The 21,893-nt window shown below is 46.8% G+C and overlaps 3 protein-coding genes across 4 annotated transcripts; 1 reads left to right on the top strand and 2 right to left on the bottom strand.

Moving 5' to 3' along the window:
• The first annotated feature begins 938 nt into the window (after nt 1-938).
• On the top strand, nt 939-8,349 carry LOC127313199 (serine/threonine protein phosphatase 2A 55 kDa regulatory subunit B alpha isoform). 2 transcript variants are annotated; one of them, XM_051343752.2, is made up of 14 exons: nt 939-1,253; nt 2,296-2,399; nt 2,473-2,571; nt 2,818-2,937; nt 3,365-3,559; nt 3,700-3,794; nt 4,696-4,814; nt 5,461-5,584; nt 5,738-5,861; nt 6,674-6,742; nt 6,828-6,919; nt 7,017-7,094; nt 7,410-7,480; nt 7,576-8,349. In XM_051343752.2, exons 1-14 carry the CDS (start codon nt 1,103-1,105, stop codon nt 7,710-7,712), a joined length of 1,578 nt encoding a protein of 525 aa, XP_051199712.1. In that variant the 5' UTR covers nt 939-1,102; the 3' UTR covers nt 7,713-8,349. The 2 variants fall into 2 exon arrangements, with proteins under 2 accessions (XP_051199712.1, XP_051199713.1); XM_051343753.2 differs by having other exon boundaries at nt 964-1,253; nt 2,476-2,571.
• Nucleotides 8,350-10,465: 2,116 nt separating this feature from the next.
• On the bottom strand, nt 10,466-12,514 carry LOC127313198 (heat shock 70 kDa protein BIP5-like). Its single transcript, XM_051343750.2, has one exon. The coding sequence runs from the start codon at nt 12,485-12,487 to the stop codon at nt 10,466-10,468; it is 2,022 nt and encodes a 673-aa protein (XP_051199710.1). The 5' UTR covers nt 12,488-12,514.
• A 2,025-nt stretch (nt 12,515-14,539) lies between these two features.
• On the bottom strand, nt 14,540-14,905 carry LOC127315338 (senescence associated gene 20-like). The gene has a single exon (XM_051345833.2). The coding sequence runs from the start codon at nt 14,903-14,905 to the stop codon at nt 14,540-14,542; it is 366 nt and encodes a 121-aa protein (XP_051201793.2).
• Nucleotides 14,906-21,893: the final 6,988 nt, after the last annotated feature.

Genomic DNA, 21,893 nt, shown 5'->3' with positions numbered 1-21,893 from the left:
CTCCACTCTTGTTGGGCATTAGTCCCCTTACTCCCTTGGCTTCCATACTCGTCGATGCACACTTAGCATTGTCATAAGACGGAGTATGAAGTATTATACCATTCACAAGGGTATGAAGTGGAACTGCGAAGAGGATAGGTTTCACCTTGGTGGTTAGCATAGTGATGACAATAGGTTCGGTTGTATCTGCTATCCCTCTGAGCCAAAGCAGACAAACCTATTATCTCATATGCATTTGAATGACGTCGACCTACGCAAACCCCATGAATCTTGCATCCCTCTTTAGAGTGCATCCATGATCCGCTTCGGGGGTATGTACACTTTGTCAACAACCACCCACTTCGGCTTCATGACGTGATCAGATCCAACACCCTTGATCACCAGTCCTGATGCTTCCTTGTCCACGAGGATGAGATCCCCAGTTTGGTAGACAAGGAAGCCAACACCTCCTCCAAACCCTTCGTAGGTGATCGAGATGGAGCCCTAAATCAAACCTCCACATCCACCAGCCTTGTTCTCGAGGAGACCATGATCCAGCGGCACCCCCCCCCCTCTCCTCAAACCATTCGCATATGGAGTTGAAACATTGGTCCCAGCGCGCCGCCACGACCAGCCCACCGCGAAAGAAGAAACCACCCATCCCTAAGAGAGAAAACCTAGTCTATCACAGGGTTAAGTGAAACTGTTTCTCGGTGGACCCGCGCTTACTACTCGATATACTTCGATAATAATAATTACACAATGTGATATCCCTTGTTAATTTCGTTTCATATACCAGTTCGTCTTTTGGTCGAGGTCAAGACGTGAAGAATCCCACCATGTCAGCGTCATCATCATCAGAGAGAAAAAAGGGAAACAAAAAGGAAAAAATAGCTTAAGCTTGGTGGGCTAGAGACAGAAGACACAGACGGAGACAGACACGAGAGGAGAGAGAGAGAGACCTCGACCCAGCCCTCCCTTCCCCCACACCACTTCCCCGCCCCGCCCCTCCTCGACTCGATCTCCGTCGCAGTCGCCGCCGCCGCCGCAGCATCACACGGCCCCGCCCCGGCCCGATCCCCCGTGCGATGCCCCCGCGGCGCGATCGCGTGAGCACGCCGCAATGAATCCCACAGATTCCGACGACGACCGCCCCGCCGCGGCGGCGGCGGCAGCGGATTCCGCGCCTCCGCAGCAGCAGCAGCAGCCACCGCTGGAGTGGAGGTTCGCCCAGGTCTTCGGCGAGCGCGCGGCGGGCGAGGACGTGCAGGAAGGTACGTCTCTTGCCACCATGCTCGCTCGCGCTTCCCTCCCCACGAGATCCGCCCGATTCATGGGGCCTCCGATACGGGGCCGCGCCGGGGAGCCCTGCTCGGGCTCTCTGGGGGATCGGGAGGATAGGTCAAGGATCGGTGGCCGCGGGATTGGGGATGTTCCTGCCCAGGAGACAGTCGAGCTTTTTCGGTCCGTTAGCTGGCTCGTAGGAAAAAAAAAGGAATGCGCGCGCTAGATTTGTTTTGCTGTATTCGCAGAATCAATGAGTGGTTCGGGCGACGAGTGCCGCCTTGCCATAATCTTTTGGAGCTGAAGTCAGTATCGCTAGTTAGCATCCTGCCCCTGGTGGGAACTTGTTTCGTTTTTTATTTCTCAACAACTTGTTAAAAAGCGAATGTTTTGTCAGTCTTAGGGCTTTGTCTCACAAGGCTTCCTCCGGGCTCTGAAGAATTCGGCTGTAGACAGATTTTTGGTCTTGCAGAGGAATGCAGGAAGGTGGTAGGAGCATGTGGAGCTTGTGAGCTCTTATAGTCTAGGAGATATGCCGCTTAGTAATTTTCGCGAGGCTTATGATGGCTTAGCGGCAACCTGCAATGAATTGCATTAGTGTGCTGATCATAAGGGAAGGAGGCTTATGATTGTTTAGGATGATCCTAGTATGAGTTGGCATTGGCACACGGTGCTTTTAATCTTGTGTCGGGTTTGGATGTCTTTGGCTGAACGGAAATGGTGCCCTTGTGCATCGGACAAATTGTCCACAGTTAATGTTTTACATGTCCATGCTGCATTGGTCTGTGTGTGTAGCTGTGTTGATTTGATCATCTCCTGTGATTAAATGAAAGCTTTTAATTTGCATGGTTGATTTGATTTTCTGAATCAGAAAACTTGTTCATTTTATGATTAGCTTATTGGATAGATTTGGGATTAGGATACTTGCTAAACAATCACAGCCTTGGATTACATTCTAAGGACACTTTCTTCATTTGCATTTCAATATAAGTACTTCCTCGTATGGTGATTGGCTATGCTGTTTTCTTTCAGTTGACATCATCTCTGCCATCGAGTTTGATAAATCTGGTGATCATCTTGCCACCGGAGACAGAGGAGGACGTGTTGTTTTATTTGAGAGGACAGATGCTCGAGATGTAAGGACTGCATAGTTGAACTTATGTAGGTTTCAGTTTCAATATTTCGCCCTCACGAGGTCAAATCTTACAGCAGCATGCTAATCGGAGTGAACTGGAGAGACAGGATGTTCCAATTACCAGGCATCCTGAGTTCCGCTATAAAACAGAATTTCAGAGTCACGAACCTGAGGTATGTATCAATCTGGACTCCTTCTCGTAGGCCATACAAATTTTCTATTGCCATTAAGTTGTAGTTCCACAGTAAATTGATGAAATCCGCACATGGAAAATATGTTCTTAGCTTAGTCATGGCACTATGCACCAACTGAGCGTAGAATAAAGCATTGCATCACCATAACTTGCTCTTGCTTGTCAGAAATTACTGGAAGACAGAAGCTAATACCCTTGCTGTTTCATTTCTATGAAATTACTGTAGTTTGACTACCTCAAAAGTTTGGAAATAGAGGAGAAGATCAACAAAATCAAGTGGTGCCAGTCAGCCAACAATGCACTCTTCCTACTGTCCACAAACGATAAAACGATCAAGTATTGGAAGGTAAGCCCGCATTTAAAAGTTCTCTTGTGCATGTCAATCATTTCTTGCTATTCATATATACTGGCAGTCTAGCCCTACCGTGAATGAACTGTATATATTTGCAGTAATGCCAATGGATTTCTCTCTTCCTACTGGTAGGCCCATATGTATTTGCGTTGATTTATAACTTTTCATTGGTGGGAACCAGAAAATTTATAAAGTTTACATCAACACTCTCTGAAATTATCAAAAGTGCTAGGCCCATATGTCCAGGCCCCTATATGTCTCCTTCCATTTTACTATTTCCGTTGGGCATTTGTGACCACAAATGAAGTAGACATTCTTCTATCTGATTATCTTATTTGAACCATGATGAAGTTGCACTTTTGAATGGTGGTCTGTTATGATGTTTCATATGTATTAACTTATTGCTTTACTTCCCTTGCAGGTGCAAGAGAAAAAAATAAAGCAAGTTTCAGTTATGACTTTGGACACTTCTACTGTAGGGAATGGTGCCACTAGTCGTGCAAGTACCAGTACTTCCGTACCTCTTCCAAATGGTGGATGTTCAGAAAAGTCCGATGGCCTCAATGGTGATCTCTTATTTCCACCTGGAGGTTACCCATCACTCCGTTTACCTGTGGTAATAGCACCTACACTATGCTAAATTAATATGTTATTTGTAGAGCATGACATATGGTCAGCTCTATTGCATGAAGCCAACAGTATATAATTCTTTATCTATTACTGAGTTGAACTGACTTCGCTTCAAACTACATGCAGGTTACTACTAGTCAAGATGTGAACCTTGCTGCTAGATGTCGACGTGTATATGCTCATGCTCATGATTACCATATTAATTCTATTTCGAATAATAGGTTGGTCTTGCCACGACATTGAATTTTAGTCTTGTCAACTTATCTCTTCTGCATTACTCCTCTTTTTTTTTGTCTACAGGTTTTTATATTTCTCCTCTTTATGTTTTTTTTTCCTTAAAGAAACAAGATAAGAATATGCCAAAGCTAGCAACATCTATCTTCTTGAAAATTGATATCTACCTAGTTTACTCACCAATCCTTGTAAGTCACTATTTTGTAAATGAGTTTCTAATCAATTAGCGTTTGTTGATTAAAAGTGGAACAATCAATGTGTTGGTGTTTCTACGACCGTAAGTATCAGCAGGTACCTACTACTACTACCGACTGAACATTGAGAAAAAACTCTTTGTATCACTCTTGTAGTGCCTTAAGGTATCGCATATCAGTACAGTAGCATTCATAACTTTATCTAATAACAATCACGGTAGCTGTTACCCAATCTGCAGCACTCAACATCTATGCATATCCTGCACATAGTTACCGCATTTGCTCGAATCCTTATCTGCTGAACGGGACCGCTCCCGATTCAGGATAGAAATCACTAGGAAGTAGTACCAAAGGGCATGCTGGGCTGGGTAGAGATCACCGAGGTTGGTCTTGTTCTTTCATTTCCTTTTTACATGTTATATGCAAGGATCTCCTGTGCATAGAACTCGGGGGTCTCCTGTGTAGCTATATAATATGGCACATGCCAGGGTAGGCGTCTAGGCGAACCAGAATCGTGGGACCGGTGAATTGGAGAAGTATATGCCCTAGCAGCACTTCATTAATTTTATATTGCTACAGTAGTGCAACATAATGTTCTAAAGCTCATGTCCTTGTAACTTTTAACTCATGTCCAGTGCTGTGATCTGTCATCTGTGGATATTGCGCTGATTTATCTTTCCTCTTTTAATCCCAGTGATGGTGAAACATTCATATCAGCAGATGATCTGCGAATAAATCTATGGAATCTGGAAATAAACAGCCAGAGCTTTAACATTGTTGATGTGAAGCCTACAAACATGGAAGATCTGACTGGTAATTCAATTTACTCTCCTAATTTTTTCCTGTGCTGCAACATGAAACTTCTGTAGTTTCTTTACCTTTGTTTACTAGTCTTGCCATGTTTCTCGCATGGTGACGTACTGATTCCACATAGGTTTTACAGTGAATAACTGAATATTCTTTCATCATTAAGTGGATTTTATGCTGTACTGTGATAGTTACCTGTGCCGCCCTGTTTATCACTTAAGAATTATCATCAGGATACTGTCCCTGATAGCTATGACATGGTTACTCAGCCTGATAACCTCTTAAATAAACTAATTGGGGTGCTGATGAAACCTTTTATTATGAGCCAAAAGCTATATTAAAGCTATGGATATCATACATAGCAGGTGAATGCCTTTGTATCATATAGCATTTTTTGGGTATTTGCCGCTTTTGGCTCCTGGGTTTGCAAAGCATATGCATATAGCGTTTATTAGCTTTGTCGGTAGGGTTTGAGTATTATGGATCTTTGTTCATTTAGACTGGCTTATAATACGATGGATGCTGTACTGGTAAATGTTATTGGTTCGTAGGACATAATTTTTAGCAGGTCATATTTCTTCAAAAGATTAATGTATTCTTCCTTTCTTGGCTATCAATATTCACTGCATGATGTAATCTGTTGAAATTTCAGAGGTGATTACTTGTGCGGAGTTCCACCCCACTCATTGTAATACACTGGCATATAGTAGCTCAAAGGGTTCTATCCGACTAATCGATCTGCGACAGTCTGCATTGTGTGACAACCATTCCAAGATGTTAGTATTTCTCCTGTACCTTATCCCTAGCTCCATGCAACATTTTATCCTTCTGTGCTGGACATAACTGAAAATGATTGGAGGATTGGAATATATTCAGTATTGCTAAAATCTTACAGCATGCTTTTTGAGTTAACAAGAATCTTTAAACAGATTTGAGGAGCATGAAGCACCTGGAGCAAGATCGTTCTTTACGGAGATAATCGCATCAATTTCAGATGTAAAGTTTTCAAGGGATGGAAGATATCTCCTTAGCCGTGATTATATGACTCTCAAAGTATGTTACTATGTTCTTCATGTACCATTATCTCAGTGGTCTTATCTAGCTGCATAGTAGTCACAAATTTGTTCAAGTCCATGCTGCCACTTCAGTTTTGCAGATTAAAATTTTGTCACCATTTCAAGTAAGAGTACTATTATGTCTGGTACCATCGAGCGATCAACTGGGTAGGGAAATACAAGCAATGTGCACTGGCATGATGTATTAGGCCCTACCTGTCAGCCTCACATAATATTGAACAGGCATAAAAGTGTGTATCATTTAGTATTAAATATGGTTCAAGTTCGAGTGCTTGTATTGAAATATGAAACAAACTCAGCTAATGTTAATGGTTGCAGAAGTGGTCCAGTGCCACCAGCTTGTCTGTTGCACCAGCATGACTAGGATTATTTACTTTAAATTGTTTATAAAGTAACTAACAGGAAATAGATTTCAAGGCTGCCGTTTATTGCATTCACTCTATCCCCATTACTAGCGTTGGTTAACTGCTGATGCCTGGTAGTTGGTTTATAGATATATGAGTAAATGTTCGGTAAAACTGGTCAATATGTAGTGGCTTTAAAAATATGTCACTTCTTCGTTTCTAATATATTATTATATTTCAAATCCTAACGGTCTGCTTTACTCGCTGCCGTATCTTTGCATTGAAATTTATGATGTACCAAGTTAATTCCAACAGTACATGGATTCATTTTTTCATAGTTGAAGATCAGATCTTTCTCTGAGGATCTATTTGACCTGCTTGATTTAATTAATTTAATTCAATTATTAAAAGTGCACGTTTAATCTCTTATTACTTTTTCTGTCAGCTTTGGGATCTAAACATGGATTCAGGTCCTGTTTCAACCTTCCAGGTCCATGAGCATTTAAGACCTAGGGTGAGATTTTATCATTGAATGATTAACAAAGCAGCCATGTGTTGACCGATAAATAATTTGGTTGCATGGTATCACTCTTTTTCAGCTTTGTGATCTGTATGAGAACGACTCAATATTTGACAAGTTTGAGTGTTGTCTTAGTGGGGATGGACGTCATGTTGCAACTGGCTCTTATGGGTACCTTGTTCTTGTTATTGATTACATGTACAATGTTCCACTTGTAAATCCTGTTGGCTAATGCCTATATTTTGTATACCTTTTGTTTTGAATGCAGTAACCTGTTTCGTGTTTTTGGTTCTACTCCTGGTAGTACGGAGGTGACCACTTTGGAAGCCAGCAGGAACCCAATGAGGTACGCTTGTTGAGCTTGGTATAACCTTTTATACAGTATTATTCTCTCATTTTGGAATTGAACCTGGAAGTGTGCTTCAAGTAAACGAATTGGATTAAACAAGACCCCAATCAGGACCTGCTTTTCCGTCTCTGTTATGTAGCTTATGCATGTCTTAGTCTGGAAGCTACTCTTTGAGTAGTACTGCCTCCTGCTCCATCATATGCAGATTGCTTTACTTATAGTTGTGGTACCAAGTCATGCAATATGCTGTTTTATGTTTTTTTTTCTGAGTTTTTATTTAATTTCCTGAGCTTTTACTTAATTACCATGTAGACGTCAAATGTCAAATCCAAACAGACCCACACGAGGGACGATGACTTCTATGGCCCGTGGTGTGCGAAGAGGTGAGTGTCTTTGTTTGAACATTGACTCAGTAATTTCTAGGAGGTAGACCAATTCCTGTTTACCTAGTTTCATTACTGAGACAAATTTGCTACAGGTGGAGAAAATCTAGGTGTTGATGCCAATGGAAATTCATTAGACTTCTCGACGAAGTTGCTCCATCTCGCATGGCACCCCACTGAGAATTCCATCGCATGCGCTGCTGCAAATAGCTTGTACATGTATTACGCGTAGAAAATTCTCTAGAGGAAATTTATTGTTCTTGGTTTGCCACATCGTCCTCCTTGAAGGCCATGCCCTTTCACATGCGATCAGAGGGGACTGTGAAGTGCAGCGTCATTTTCTCCCTTGGGGCCAAAAGAGGCAGCTGATGACTGATGTTGAAGATTGCTGTGCTAGCGGACCACGTCCTTGCTGATTCTTTGGTAAATGTGTAAATTATATTCTGATCATCAAAAGTTTTTGGTCCCAAGATGCGACCACTTCGCTCTCGTCGCAGTTGTTGTGTATGCCAAATCAGCAGACGAGGACACAAATCAAAGTTAGAAAGTCACCTTGTGATGATTCCGGTGGCAAAGGACAGCGCCAAATCTGTATTGCAAGTTCTGTATGGTTGGCCTTTCTTTACATGTAATCTCACATAGACAGGGCTAATTGGTTATTTGAAACTTTTAAGTTTGTCTGAATGTTTAGTTATTGTAGTTATTCTTGGTCTATTCATTGAACTGTTGAAATAAGTCAGCAGCAGTATACCTGTGCTCTTGTTGTTTCTGATTCTTAAGTCTTAACATAGACTTGTTCACGCTGCTAAATGTGTGAAAACACTTTTAACATATGCATGGAAGTACAGAAGGATGTGTTCATCAATTTATTCTACTCACTTCTATTGTTCCTAATACTAAGTATACTTTTGTAGGAATCTTTTTTCGTTTGTATTGGATATTTCTCCTAAACTAATTTGTACATTTCTCTTTGCTCTTAGCCCTTGATTTTGCTATTACCCTCTTGTTCAGTGTTCTTACTCAATCCAAATTTTAGCATATGCCATACACAAATTTTGTTTTTCGTGGCAACGCCGGGGTATCATCTAGTTAAATATATTTAGCTGTTTTAACTGAAGCACGTTTCTCTCTTACATATTCAAAGCACGTTTCTCCCTTCCATATTCAGGACAACGAAGGGCAAATGGCGTTTCGATATGCCGTCCTCTGCGAGAGACAAGGATCAAGGATGGCGATAGCACTCCACGGGACTTATGTTCCTCAGCCTGGCCCTTCATGAACCTGGTTTACTGATAGCGCAGTGCACTCGACAGTTTACACACTTTCCACTACTACCAAGTCGAACCACACCGTATTTATGCTTGAATAACTGATTTTTTTTTTGAACACGGAGCGCCCCGAAGGGCGTAGAAGCTTCATATATTCCAAGCGGTGGGTGTACAAAGTATTACAAAGGTCCTCATGAAATAGAAAAATAACACATAGGACCCTGGTAAATGCAGAAAAGACCTCACTAAGAGAATAAGAAATGCAATCAGGTCCATCTCTATCCCCACCGATGAGCAAGAGACCAGAGAGCCGCCGCCGGACTCCAAGGCGGGGACGGCACCACTTGCTTCAAAGTCGACGCAGAACGCGGCCTCCAATCTCTGAAAGGGCCTCCGATGGAGGTTGAAACATCGCCAGAAGTCACTGGCATGGATAGCGGCAAGCAAAATCGCTGCCGATGTGCTGCTCAAGAAGATTGCTTCAGAAGAACTCCGATACCACTTCCGCACCCCATCCGCCCTGTAAGTTCCCTTGTCTGTCACCGCCTTGGCGCTTGGAACAAGGGATAGAAGCATAGGAGTCCAGGTAGAAGAAGCAGCATGGCCAGCTCTGCACCGCGACGAGGATATTGACCCGCCATCGCACCCGAAGCACCTGCCACGGACTCGGGGAGGCGAGCGTAGATGATGGCGACGCCAGCAGACCAGGTAGATGAGCTTATTGAGGAAGCCATCCGCGGATCGTCTTCTTCCTTCGACCATCCTCCATGGACGAGCACCGGGAAGGAGAAAATCCATGATTTGTTTGCTGCTCACCAGCACCCAGATCGGATGACAGGGGAAGAAGGGAGAGGCCTTATTAGCGAAGATGCCGCACAACCTCCTCGCCGCCTGCCGCCACTCCTGCCACCGTAGAAGAGCAGCCGCGAAGAAGGAAGCGAGGACGGACCGGATCTGGCCAGGGGGATCCGGTCTCCTACTCGCAGACTCCACTTGGGTAAACAACAAAGATCTACAGCCTAGACTACTATATACAATCGACCATGTGCCTCTCCATCCTCTTCTCCGGCCGGCAACGCCGACGAGGAAGATTCCGGGTCGGGCCGGCTATGGTGGTGGCGAGCGGTGGACTCTCAACGGGGCGGGCTACTGTAGCATCCTGAGAGGGGGAAGGGATAAGAATTGAATAACTGAATCGGGATGAGCTGCTTTGCCAACCTCATCGAATACATATTGGCTGGACAATACTAAAGATGTTGCAGTACGTACTACTGCAGGGAGGCATCTTGTACTCCCTTCGTTTCATAATTTGAACTAAAAAAACACAATATGAATTATGGAACGTCATATCGTTTGCACTGTGTTAGTAGGCGACGGTTCAACACAGAAGTGGTATGAGGTCTCTTGGCCTCGTATTCTCAATATATACATTACATTGCATCTTGTATGGTGTGCCGTCAGTTTTCCTCTTGAAGCATTTTCGTGATGAACTCTTTAGGGCATGGACTTTTTATTTTAATTTCACCATGTTCTTACTTCTTAGGGTAAATTGAACTCGTTCCTTCGAAAATCCTATGGGATTCTATGTGTTCGAAAATTCAGAATATAAATCTAGCCAAATAATAATGCATTTATGTCAATACGTAGTTCAAGTCTAATCTTACATTCTTACTAAGACAAAAGAAAAAGAACAAAAAACTAGCTAGTGAAAGGAATTCTAAAGCTCGTCGTGGTCATCCTCCTCGTTGGCCCCGTGCTGACTGCCGCCGGACTTCTGGTAGGCGGCGGCGAAGACAGGGTTGCAGACATCCTCCAGCTCCTTGAGCTTCTCCACGTAGTCGTCCTTCTCAGCGTCCAAACTGGCGTTGTCGATCCACTCGCTGACCTCCCTTGCCGCCTCCTCCACCCTCTCCTTATCGCTGCCGTCCATCCTCCGTCCCATCTCGCCGTCGACCGTCGTCCGGACATCGTACACGTACGCCTCCAGCTTGTTCCTCGCGTCCACCTTCTCCATCACCTTCTTGTCCTGCTCAGCGAACTCCTCCGCCTCGCGCACCATGCGGTCGATCTCCTCCGGGCTGATGCGGCGGTCGGCGGCGCTGACGATCTCGATCTTCTCCGACCTGCCGGTGCCCTTGTCCGCCGCCCGCACGTGGAGGATGCCGTTGACGTCCACTTCGAAGGTCACCTCGATCTGCGCCGTGCCCCTCGGCGCCGGCGCGATCCCGGTGAGGTCGAACTTGCCGAGCAGCCGGTTGTTTTTCGTCATGCTCCGCTCGCCCTCGAACACCATGACCGTCACCGTGGTCTGCCTGTCCTTGTAGGTGGTGAACATCTGCGTCCTTTTCGTCGGCACCGGTGAGTTCCGTGGCACCACGCTCGCCATGACGCCGCCGGCCGTCTCAATGCCGAGCGTCAGTGGCGTCACGTCGAGCACCACCATGCCGGCGTTGTCGCCCCTCACGATGCTCGCCTGCACGGCGGCGCCGTAGGCCACAGCCTCGTCAGGGTTGACACCCTTGTGGGGCTCCTTGCCATCGAAGTAGTCTTTGAGGAGCTGCTGGATCTTGGGTATCCTGGTGCTGCCACCGACGAGCACGACCTCGTCGATGTCGGCCTTGGAGAGCCCGGCGTCCGCCATGGCCTTCTTGACGGGTGCCATGGTCTTGCGAAAGAGGTCGGCATTGAGCTCCTCGAACCTGGCCCTGGTGAGCGGCTCCGACAGGTCGACGCCGTTGACCAGCGACTCGATCTCGACTCGGACCTGGTGCTGGTTGCTGAGCGCCCGCTTAGCGCGCTCGCACTCGCGGCGGAGCTTGCCGAGCGCGCGGGCGTCTCCGGAGACGTCGACGCCGTGCTTCCGCTTCACGAGCTTGATGAAGTGGTCCATAACTCGCTGGTCGAAGTCCTCGCCTCCGAGGTGTGTGTCGCCGTTGGTGGCAAGGACCTCGAAGACGCCGCCGTCGAGCGCGAGCACGCTGACGTCGAAGGTGCCGCCACCGAGGTCGAAGACGAGCACGGTCTTCTCCTTCTTCTCATCCACCTTGTCGAGGCCGTAGGCGAGGGCGGCGGCGGTGGGCTCGTTGATGAGGCGGACGACGTTGAGCCCCGCGATGGCACCGGCGTCCTTGGTGGCCTGGCGCTGGGCGTCGTTGAAGTAGGCCGGGATGGTGATCACGGCGTCCCGCACGTTCTCGCCGAGGTACGCCTCCGCCGTCTCCTTCATCCGCGTCAGCACCATGGCGCTGACCTCCTCCGGGCTAAACAGCCTCACGTCGCCGTCCTTCACCTCCACCTCCGCGTGCGGCTTCCCGTTCTTCTCCACGACCTTGTACGGCAGCAGCTTCATGTCCCTCTGCACCTCCGCGTCGGCGAACTGGCGGCCGATGAGGCGCTTGGCGTCGTAGACGGTGCGGAGCGGGTTGGCGGCGGCCTGGTTCTTCGCAGCCTCGCCGATGAGCCTCTCGCCGGTGTCGGTGAAAGCAACCCAGGACGGCGTGATCCGGTTCCCCTGGTCGTTGGCGATGATCTCCACGTGCCCGTTCCGGTACACGCCCACGCACGAGTACGTCGTGCCGAGGTCGATGCCGATCACCGGCCCGCCGGAGCCCTTCGTCGCCGTCGACGCCTGCGCCGCTCCAGCAGAGGGAATCGCCGTGGCCGCGACGAGCAGCACCGCGAGCAACATACTCCGAACAGCAGCGACGAGCGAGCCATGACGCCGGCGATCGCGAGCCATGGCGCCGGTGATCGCGAGCCCGTTCGATCGATCTTTTCTCCAAGGAAGCTAGTTGGAGTAGTACATAGCCGGAGGAGGTGGAGGCGCTGCTATTTATGACGGCAGAGCATACCGCGCGCGACGGCGTCACGTACGTACGTGGACGAATCGGAGGTGGTCTCCGGCGCCGTCTGCTCCCCGGGAACTGCTGACACGCGGGCGGGGCGATCTGGGCCGTGGGATGCGAGGATCGGGCGGCCGTGAGTGTTTCTGACTCGTTGGCGGGAACCAGGCTGCCACTGCGTGACCTGTTTGACGAGCAATTGATTTCGTTGTTCGATCCGTTTCCAAAAGGAATCGTTCTTTGCAGGTTTCATATCTGTGTCTTGCGAAAGTGTATGGCCGACAAGGTTTAGAACTGGAACTCAAGAAAATTTCACTAGTTTCAAAATTTATGGCCGAATTATTGCGTCTAAATTTCATTTGATTCTTTAATTTTATCTGGCTTGAATCTAGACTGAAATTTTGAGGCGTGACAGGGAGGACCCGCAAGCATTGAGATTATGTTATAGATGTTGCTACAATTTATATATATTTAATCAAAATTTACAAAGTTTGGCTTTGACCAAAACTAATATGCATCCTAATTTGGGAAAGAGGGAATATCAATCACCTTATCTCTCCACACATCTACCCACCTATATTTCCACTCAATGAAATGTATGACGTATGTTTTGGGCCACACGAAAGTGGCTGATGACTGATGAGTAATGCGTACATTTGCATTTCTGTTGTCCAACCACCCATCCTTTTTAGTTCGTTTCTCAATTTTTTTATCATCTTTATCTTTTCACAACAACAAAATCTTCAAAACAAGATCAATCTTGGACAAGTTTTGAATATTTTTAAATTTTAATTGTGAATTTGGAATGAAATGTAAATGAAACTAACATATCATATTTGACATGTTTCATACAGATGTGAAATATGCCCAAAGTATAATTAGATATAATGCATATTATTCCATTATGATTTTTTTTTGTAATACCACATATATTTCATATATTGCTTTCAAAAAGTATCTTGGAAGCTAGCTGGTTCTGGTGTGTGTCACCATTTTTCGTATCAGTTCAGAAGGAACATGTAAACATTGAGGATCCTCTCTGAAACCTTCCAACCTTATAGATGTAAGCAAAATATTGTGCATCACAAACACTATATATCTGCTCAGAGGGAAAAAAGCCAAATAATACCATATAAAGTACTAGCTAAGATTTCCAAGGTAACAATCCAACTATGATCCAGAGATTGGACCCTAGGATCTGGTAAGGCTGTAAAGGATTCCACTGGACAACCTTTATCGAATTTTAATAAAACAATTAAATTCTTGTTGAACCTGACCCAAATTCAAGGGCCACAAACATTTTTAGCACTATATATTTTCCAATTTAACCGCAAGGATCGAGGGACACGCTGTGGAAGCGAGAGGGGGAGGCTCAGTGCCCACTCCTTGGTCGTAGCGAGAACCCATGGACCTTTCGAGTTATCGGGTCCACTGCGTCAAGATACAGAGAGCTGGCAATAATTATTCTCAGATTCTATCCCCTTTACCGCAAAGGAAAAATCATGAACCGACAGACGACAGTGTACATACTCCTTCCGTCCAAAAAAATAAGGCATATAAGTTTAGTCAAAAGTTAAACCATACTAAGTTTGACGAAATATTATGAAAAGTATCAACATCTGCAATATTGAATAGACATATTGAGAAATTATACTTTACGGGAAATCTATTGATATTGATTTACTATTCTAGATGTTCATATATTTAATAAACTTGGTCAAACTTAAAAGATGGTGAGAACAATCTTGTTTTTCAATTCTTTTACCTCACAAATCAAAGCTATATTTTACATCATTTATACATTGTATTTGACAGAGTAAACTAACTTTTCACTAGTCTCTTCCCCTCCCAAATCAAAATCATATTTGTATATCATTTTCACATTGTATCTTTTGCCTTGATAATTTTTTTTGAGGGCAGCCTTGACAATATATACATACTATGCTTTGTCAAATGGCGAGCACCAGGCCTAGCATGGAGCGGCCCCTAGGCCTCGGCGATTGGCTCTCCCAGACGGCCCAGACCACGTCCTCCTTGGCAGGCCGGCCTAGCTCCCTCACAGTCACCGACGTGTTGAAGTACTCCCGGAAACTTGTTATGACTCCGGCACGGAGGCACCATGCGTGCACCCAGTAGTCATGTTCGCTGCCCCACCCCTCTGCCACCACCCACCCATCGTTGCCGGCGCCGCCCACTTCCGCCACCTGCGTTGGTGCGAACCTGAACGCCACGGAGCCCGTCGCCTCGCCGGTAAGAAGGCGCCGCATGTGCTGGCACCGCCGCGGACCGTGGAACCACCAGTCTAAGTCTGCCATCAGCAGCGTGCGGCGTCGCCGCGGGCCAGCGAGGCGTTCAGGGACTCCACCACCTCTCGGTTCGACTTGGACGGCGCGTGCTTGCCCATGGTAACTATCGTTGGATGGATGAAGGTCAGGTGGGTGTTTTGTTCAGTATATACTTTTTGAGATCAGAACTTGGGAGAGCTGCTAACTGATAGTTAAGCGTGTGTGTCCAAGAGGAATGCTGGTGAACATATATATCGGCTAGGATTGCTTTGAGCATGACAAAGGGTTGTGACGGATATGATATATACATATGAATTTACATTTGTGTCCATATGTCCATTGTCTCATGTGTGCATAACTGCATATACATTTGTGGTTCTGAGATATCGAGGTGTAGGGCAATTTGATTTTTCTCACGGTCGCATTCTTGAAGCGGATGGACGAATGGAAAATTGCAGCAGAACGCCAGGTTTGATCATTATGAATGGTCTAGGCACATGCTTCTGATCAAAGTACATTAATTCATAGGGGGCTTGACTTCAAAACCGTGGCAACACGGAAGGTAGAAAAAAATAGAGAGTGGTGTTTTGGCACATGAAAGCATATGCTTCCTTTATCTTGAGATGCATGTTACAAATATTTTGAAATTTTGAGAAAGTTGAAATGAAAAATTCGCATGTACATCATCACGTGGTACGCGCTCATAAAGTTGTTTCATGAAAAGTCGATCTATCGTGTGGCGTGTGTTAAAAAGGACAAAATTCAATGCTAAAAATAAAAAAAGATAGAAGATAATTTTTCTCTTTTTTTACGTAAGTGAAAGAATTTACAGGTAGTGTTTAGCAGTAGCGATGGTTGAAGAAAATTAGACAACACAATATCTCGATAGGTGGCAAATCCTGGTTTTCTAATGCTAGCCAAGCAACATCCAGTGCATTAGCGAATGACCTAACAACATCCCTCAAGTACAAAGAAACAAATCAGAAGTTCTGCATATAGCTTGTAAATAAAATATCCAAACATCAACAACTACCTGCGGCTGCAGGGTACAAATATGAAGCAGATTCGACAGCAAAATAGTAGCAGGAGATCACTACTAAACCACCGCCTGCTCATTTGAGGACGAATGAAGTATGTACGTGCTAAAAACAACCACATTATCCACTATGGGTGTGTTCGGCTCACATTAGATATTCTCATCTCAACCTAACTCAACTCACAATTTCTTATTTTTTAGCTCGGGTCGGTTGAACTCAGCAGTGCCCACCTCATACCAAAAACAACTCTCAGCTAGACCCAGGTGAGAAGCTCAAATTGGGCTTCACAACCTGGCCAGGCTGACCTCATACCCGCAGAACACTGTAGTAGAGCCCCACGGTCCCGCATCATTAGTGGGAAATACCGGGATGCACCCAGGTGCACATGCACCCGCTTTCACCAAATTTCTTTAAATTGCTATTTGAAAATCTTTAAAAAATTGATTTTTTATACATATTATGTTGATACTTATTTGTGTAAGTTTTATAGAAAAATTCGATTGTATGTGGCCTACACAAGAATGATAAAATATTCAAATGACACTATAATGATTGGTTGTGCACTGTTCACGGAGATACGAAATTCCATTTTCAAATTTATGTGTAGGTCACAAATGACCGGATTTTTATGCCGAAATCTGCACAAACAAGTGTCAACCTAGGATATATATAAAAAAATTATTTCAATTTTTTCTGAAACTTTAAAATTATTTCAACCTAGTATAATTTATACTCCTTCCATGTTCAAGGAGCAATCACACTGACACTAGGGCTATTTGGAGATTGGAACCGACTCTGTTCCAACTTTGAAGCCGACGCGCTTTCAGACTCTGAATCGGAATCGGTGCGAGTCGAATCTCGAATCGATAAAAGGCCACCATGACGGGATGCACAAACGAAGCGAACGAACCATCAGCATCCTGCATCCCTTCTCGATCCCCGTTGGAAAAAAGAGAGAGATAGCTCTGGTGCGAGAGATCATGGCGATCGACCGGCAGTCGGAGTGGATCGTCCTCCGGCGCGTGCACGCGTTCCTCAAGTCGAGGAAGCTCCACCGCGCGGCGTACGCGCTGGAGAAGGAGGCGAGGCTGAAGCTGGACCTGCCGCACCTGCACACGCTCTTCGCCAAGGGCCGGTGGCGGGCGGCGGATGAGTACGTGACGGCGTTCTTGGGCGGCGCCAAAGAAGAGACCGGCAGCACGCCCGCCGCGTCCGCCACGCTGTTCGTCGTCAGGTTCGAGCGATTCGTCCGCGCGCTCAGGCGGGGCGACGAGGTCTGGGCCATGAGATACTTCGGCCGCGCCGTCGAGCCCCTCCTCGACAGCCACCCGGACAAAGCCGCCGCGCGCGCCGAGTGCATCAGGGCGCTGGAGCTAGACGACGAGTCCCTCCGCCGCAGCTACCCCGACGACGACCGGCACAGGCGCGAGCGGGAGACGGAGTTCATCCGCTGCGTCTACGAGAACGAGAGCATCTCCCGCGCCTTCAACGACGTCTTCGACGGCAACCTGCGCTTCATGAGCAAGACCACCTCCCTCGGCCTGCGCCGCCACGTCCGCCGCGGCCCGCCGTATGATCAGCGATGAAAGAAAAAAAAGACAATCGATCGAATGCCTTGCCTTGTACTAGCACGTTGTACATCGTATTCTTTGACAGTATGTATTAAGTACTACTGTACTATACTACGTATTATGCAATGTGATATACCCATGTATGTGTAATGGAATACACCTATTTTTGGTTATACGATAATTATTATTTGCGGCCGACGTGTTTGTGCTCTAATCCCCATTGAAAAGTTGGAAACATGGAAGTTGGAATCATGCAAACAATACGCGAGAACTGGAACCGGAGCCGGAGCGGGAGCTAAATTCGGAGTTGGAGTTTATGGTTGTGAGCGGGGGAGAAGGAAGAGCATCTAGGTGTAGTATTACCTTACAAAATACGTTCAAAAATTGCATCTTTTGTTTGCCATGTCAAATAGAAGTAGTATTATCTTACAAAGTTTTACATACATGTAGAGCTCGTCGTCGTCGCCCAATAGATTGGACCGCCCAGTGTCCCCGAGTTTGGCCTCCCGATCGCGATCTACATTGCCAAAGCGCCATTGACACCAGGATCACCTGCCGCCTACGTTTTGGAAAGTGTCAATTATCTTCCCTAGCATGATTTTCACCATTTTTTTATAAGTAGTAGGGATAGAGATATAAATATATGTTGCCGAAATTTCTAGTCTCTCGCCATGAGCATCTCCAACAGGCGCGGCAAAAATCGGCGCGCTATACGTAGGTTCCACCGCGCTGTAAACAGATACCGCACGCTGCGGTGAAACTTGCCCCGCCGGAAGCGGCATTTTGCGGCGCGTGCTCGGGCGGAAAAAGTGCTCCTCCACTGGGCCCGCCATTATGCAGCGCGCCGCGCCGCGCGAACGGCTACTTCGCCCGTTTTCATTTCAAAATTAATCAAACAAAACACGAAAATTTAATTGAAAATACAAAATATATTAAAAGTTCGACGAATCCTACTCCGAATCCCAGTCGTAGTCCGACGAGTGGCTGCTCGGAGTAGTCTCAGACACCGGCGTAGAAGTCCACTCGAAGGAGGAGGAGGAGGAGAGGATGATGGTGGACGGCCCTGTGCCGTTTTTCTTCTCCTCCTCCCTCCCCGTCGCCTTCTCGGGCCTCGCCGCCTTTCTCACCGCGGACTCCGCCCGACGCTTCTTCCGGCTCGCCGTTTTCTTCGCCGCCGCCGCCTCCTCCTTCTACGCGTAGAACGCCCCCGTCGCGGCGACGTCCTCGGGAAACTGGCGCGCCCTGTCACAATTAGACCCGGTTTCGGGGCGTGACAATTTAGGGTATCAGAGCTTAGGCTAATGAAAAACTAAAATTTTGAAAACAAATGTGGGTTTAACTAACGGGGTAGTTTAGGCACATAAGCTAGAAGCGGTCGTTTTATATTGCTTGTATGTTGATCTAACTTTGTTTTCATGTTTCATGGCTAAGTTTCTTGTTTCACTAATGCTTTAGTCAGATAAAATCATGCATCTCAGTTTTAGAAAGTATAAGTTTGTTCTGGTGTGGAATTTCGGGGACGAAATTCTAATAAGGTGGGGAGGATGTGGTGACCCGAATTTTCTACTTGTTATTTATTCTAGTTATCTGTTAATTTGATGCTAATGATTTTATTTTGGCTGATCTTTAGTATTTAAATTAAATGTTAAACTTTACATGTCATAAAAAATTAGAGAACTAATAAAAAAATTACAAGATGATTGTTTTGTGTGCATGACCCTCTAGTACTACCAAGGCATGCAACGATGGAGCTAATTAGAAGTAGCTAAGCTAGTACAGTAGTACTAGTTTGTGTTTCCTTACGTGAGAGAGGAATAGAAGTGCACTTTTGGCTTGGGTGTCCTTGTCGGCAAGATTCACTGTATCCATATATACTCTAGTAACGAGAGCGGATTGGTCCAGACTATGCTAACGTGGCTTGATTCTAGAGGAGAAATTATGCGTTGGCTTTCTACCACGAGCTGAGTCAGGTTTGCTCTCTACGTGGTATCACGGCAACCGATGGCTATAAATAGTTCACTTCTGCACTTCACACACCCTTACACTACGTCGATCAGGCTTAGAGAGGATGAGAGAAAATAATACAGAGAGAGAGGGGTTACGCCAGTGAGAGAAAGGCCGGCAAGGAGCTGCGTTACCGAGATGCTGCCGTGGAGGAGAATCTAGTCACTTACGTAGAATATGTACATGCAATCCTATACGGCGTTGGTGAGCTACAGAATATTTCAGCCGTAGTTGATCGATTGGTGTTGCCGGCTGATTGACCGATCCGTATGCTGGTGACATGGTTCATGATCTTATCACCAAGGCAAGTAGTGTCTGTTGCAAGTAGTAACTTATCCTAATCCATTGTTATCTTCGTTGATCATGCAAGTAGCTGTTCAGCTAACCTGCTTCACTTGAACTCCGTTTGAATATCACTTGAATCCTTGTTATTATATTGCTATTGTTGAATCATCGTTATCATGCTGAATATTGTTGCACATGATCCTTGGTCATGTTTGATCATTTTGTTGTTGGAGAGACGGGTAGTCATCTCCGGCTTTTAGAGTTGCATTATTTGCGAAAGCTCATGTGGAGCCTTGAGGTTATTGATCTCAAGATAGTGATTTGTATCACTTACCTGCAAATATTCCGATCATGTTGTATTGGTATCACGACGGCAAACGTATTGTACCGGTCATAGTTCAGGTATGGGACTGTCTGTGTTCTCCGCTGGGAACGGCCTCTGTTCGGGAACGTGTCGGTGATGGATCCGTAGGAGCGACCGACATCAGTAGGTCAGAGTGTCCGGGGTTTAGCGGGTAAAAGGGCACTGCTTGGCTAGCATCGGTGGAGCTAGTCAAGACTGTCGATGTCGGAGTACCCCTCTGCAGAGCGTATAAGTGTGGATATTCACCCCTGTGACTCCCGGGTTGGGAAGCTTGCTGTCATGTGTGATGCCAATATTTTTCTTGTCCATCTCTTTCAAATTTATCTTCAGTTGTTACTCTAATCCTTTAATTCAGTTCTAAATGTCTCGTTGATATCCCTTTTGACTCCTGATAATCCGTCGATACCAATTGATCTGTTGATTATCTATTTCTTTGTGGCACTACTTGCTGAGTATAACTTTATACTCACCCTTTCCATCTTTATTTTTTTGTTACAGAAGTGAGCACGATTTGGAGATGATGGCAAATCGTAGGAGTAGTACTACGGGAAGGGAAAATAAATGTGTACCATGATTCGTGTAATAAAAAAGTTAATAACTAAAGTGTTCTTTCAGCTTTATAAATATGTGTTTCTTGAGCCTTACATGTTTATAATCGCAAGGTTATAAATATGTGGCGTTGTCACGACTAGGCCCGGTTTCGCGGCGTGACACGCCCACTCGAGGCGGAGGCGCTCGTCGCGCTCGACGATGAGGAGCCGCTGCTCGAGCTCCCATTGGCGCCGCTGCTGCTCGTGCGTAATGACCGGCGATGGCGGCGCGAGCATCTCCGCCTGCTCGCGCGTCCAGACGTCGTGGAAGTTCATCTGCCGGCGGGAGCGGCCAAGGCACCAGGCGACGGCGTCGTAGGCCCGCGCCGCCTCGTGCGCCGTGTCAAATGTCCCGAGACGGATGCGCTCCTCGCCGGAGCGGATCTCCGCGTCGAAGCGATCGCTTGGTCGCGCGCAAACGCGCGGTAGCCGGAGGCGGAGCGGCGGCGTGGGAGGCAGAGCGGTGGAGAGAGAGAGAGAGAGGCAGAGACGGAGCGACACGCGGAAAGTTCAGGCGGTTGGCGTGCGCACGCATCGCGTTTATAGAGCGTGCGGTAGCCGACGCGGCAAGTTTCCCGCGCGGGATAGTGCAAAAGCGCGGATGAGGTAAAGTTTTTAGCGCACGCCTTTTTCGCGCGTCCGCTAGACACGTCCAACCTTTTAACACAAGGAGCAATCACACTGATAGTAGGGCTATTTGGAGATTGGAACCGACTCTGTTCCAACATTGAGGCCGACGCGCTTTCAGACTCTGAATCGGAATCGGCGTGAGTCCAATCTCGAATCAATAAAAGCCCACCATGACGGGATGCACAAACGAAGCGAACGAACCATCAGCATCCTGCATCCCTTCTCGATCCCCGTTGGAAAAAAGAGAGAGATAGCTCTGGTGCGAGAGATCATGGCGATCGACCGGCAGTCGGAGTGGATCGTCCTCCGGCGCGTGCACGCGTTCCTCAAGTCGAGGAAGCTCCACCGCGCGGCGTACGCGCTGGAGAAGGAGGCGAGGCTGAAGCTGGACCTGCCGCACCTGCACACGCTCTTCGCCAAGGGCCGGTGGCGGGCGGCGGACGAGTACGTGACGGCGTTCTTGGGCGCCGCCAAGGAAGAGACCGGCAGCACGCCCGCCGCGTCCGCCACGCTCTTCGTCGTCAGGTTCGAGCGCTT

Source organism: Lolium perenne, chromosome 7, assembly GCF_019359855.2.
Source record: "Lolium perenne isolate Kyuss_39 chromosome 7, Kyuss_2.0, whole genome shotgun sequence".
NCBI lineage: Eukaryota > Viridiplantae > Streptophyta > Magnoliopsida > Poales > Poaceae > Lolium > Lolium perenne.
The sequence above is the reverse complement of the archived record's forward strand: the minus strand, read 5'-3'. Positions and strand labels throughout refer to the sequence as shown.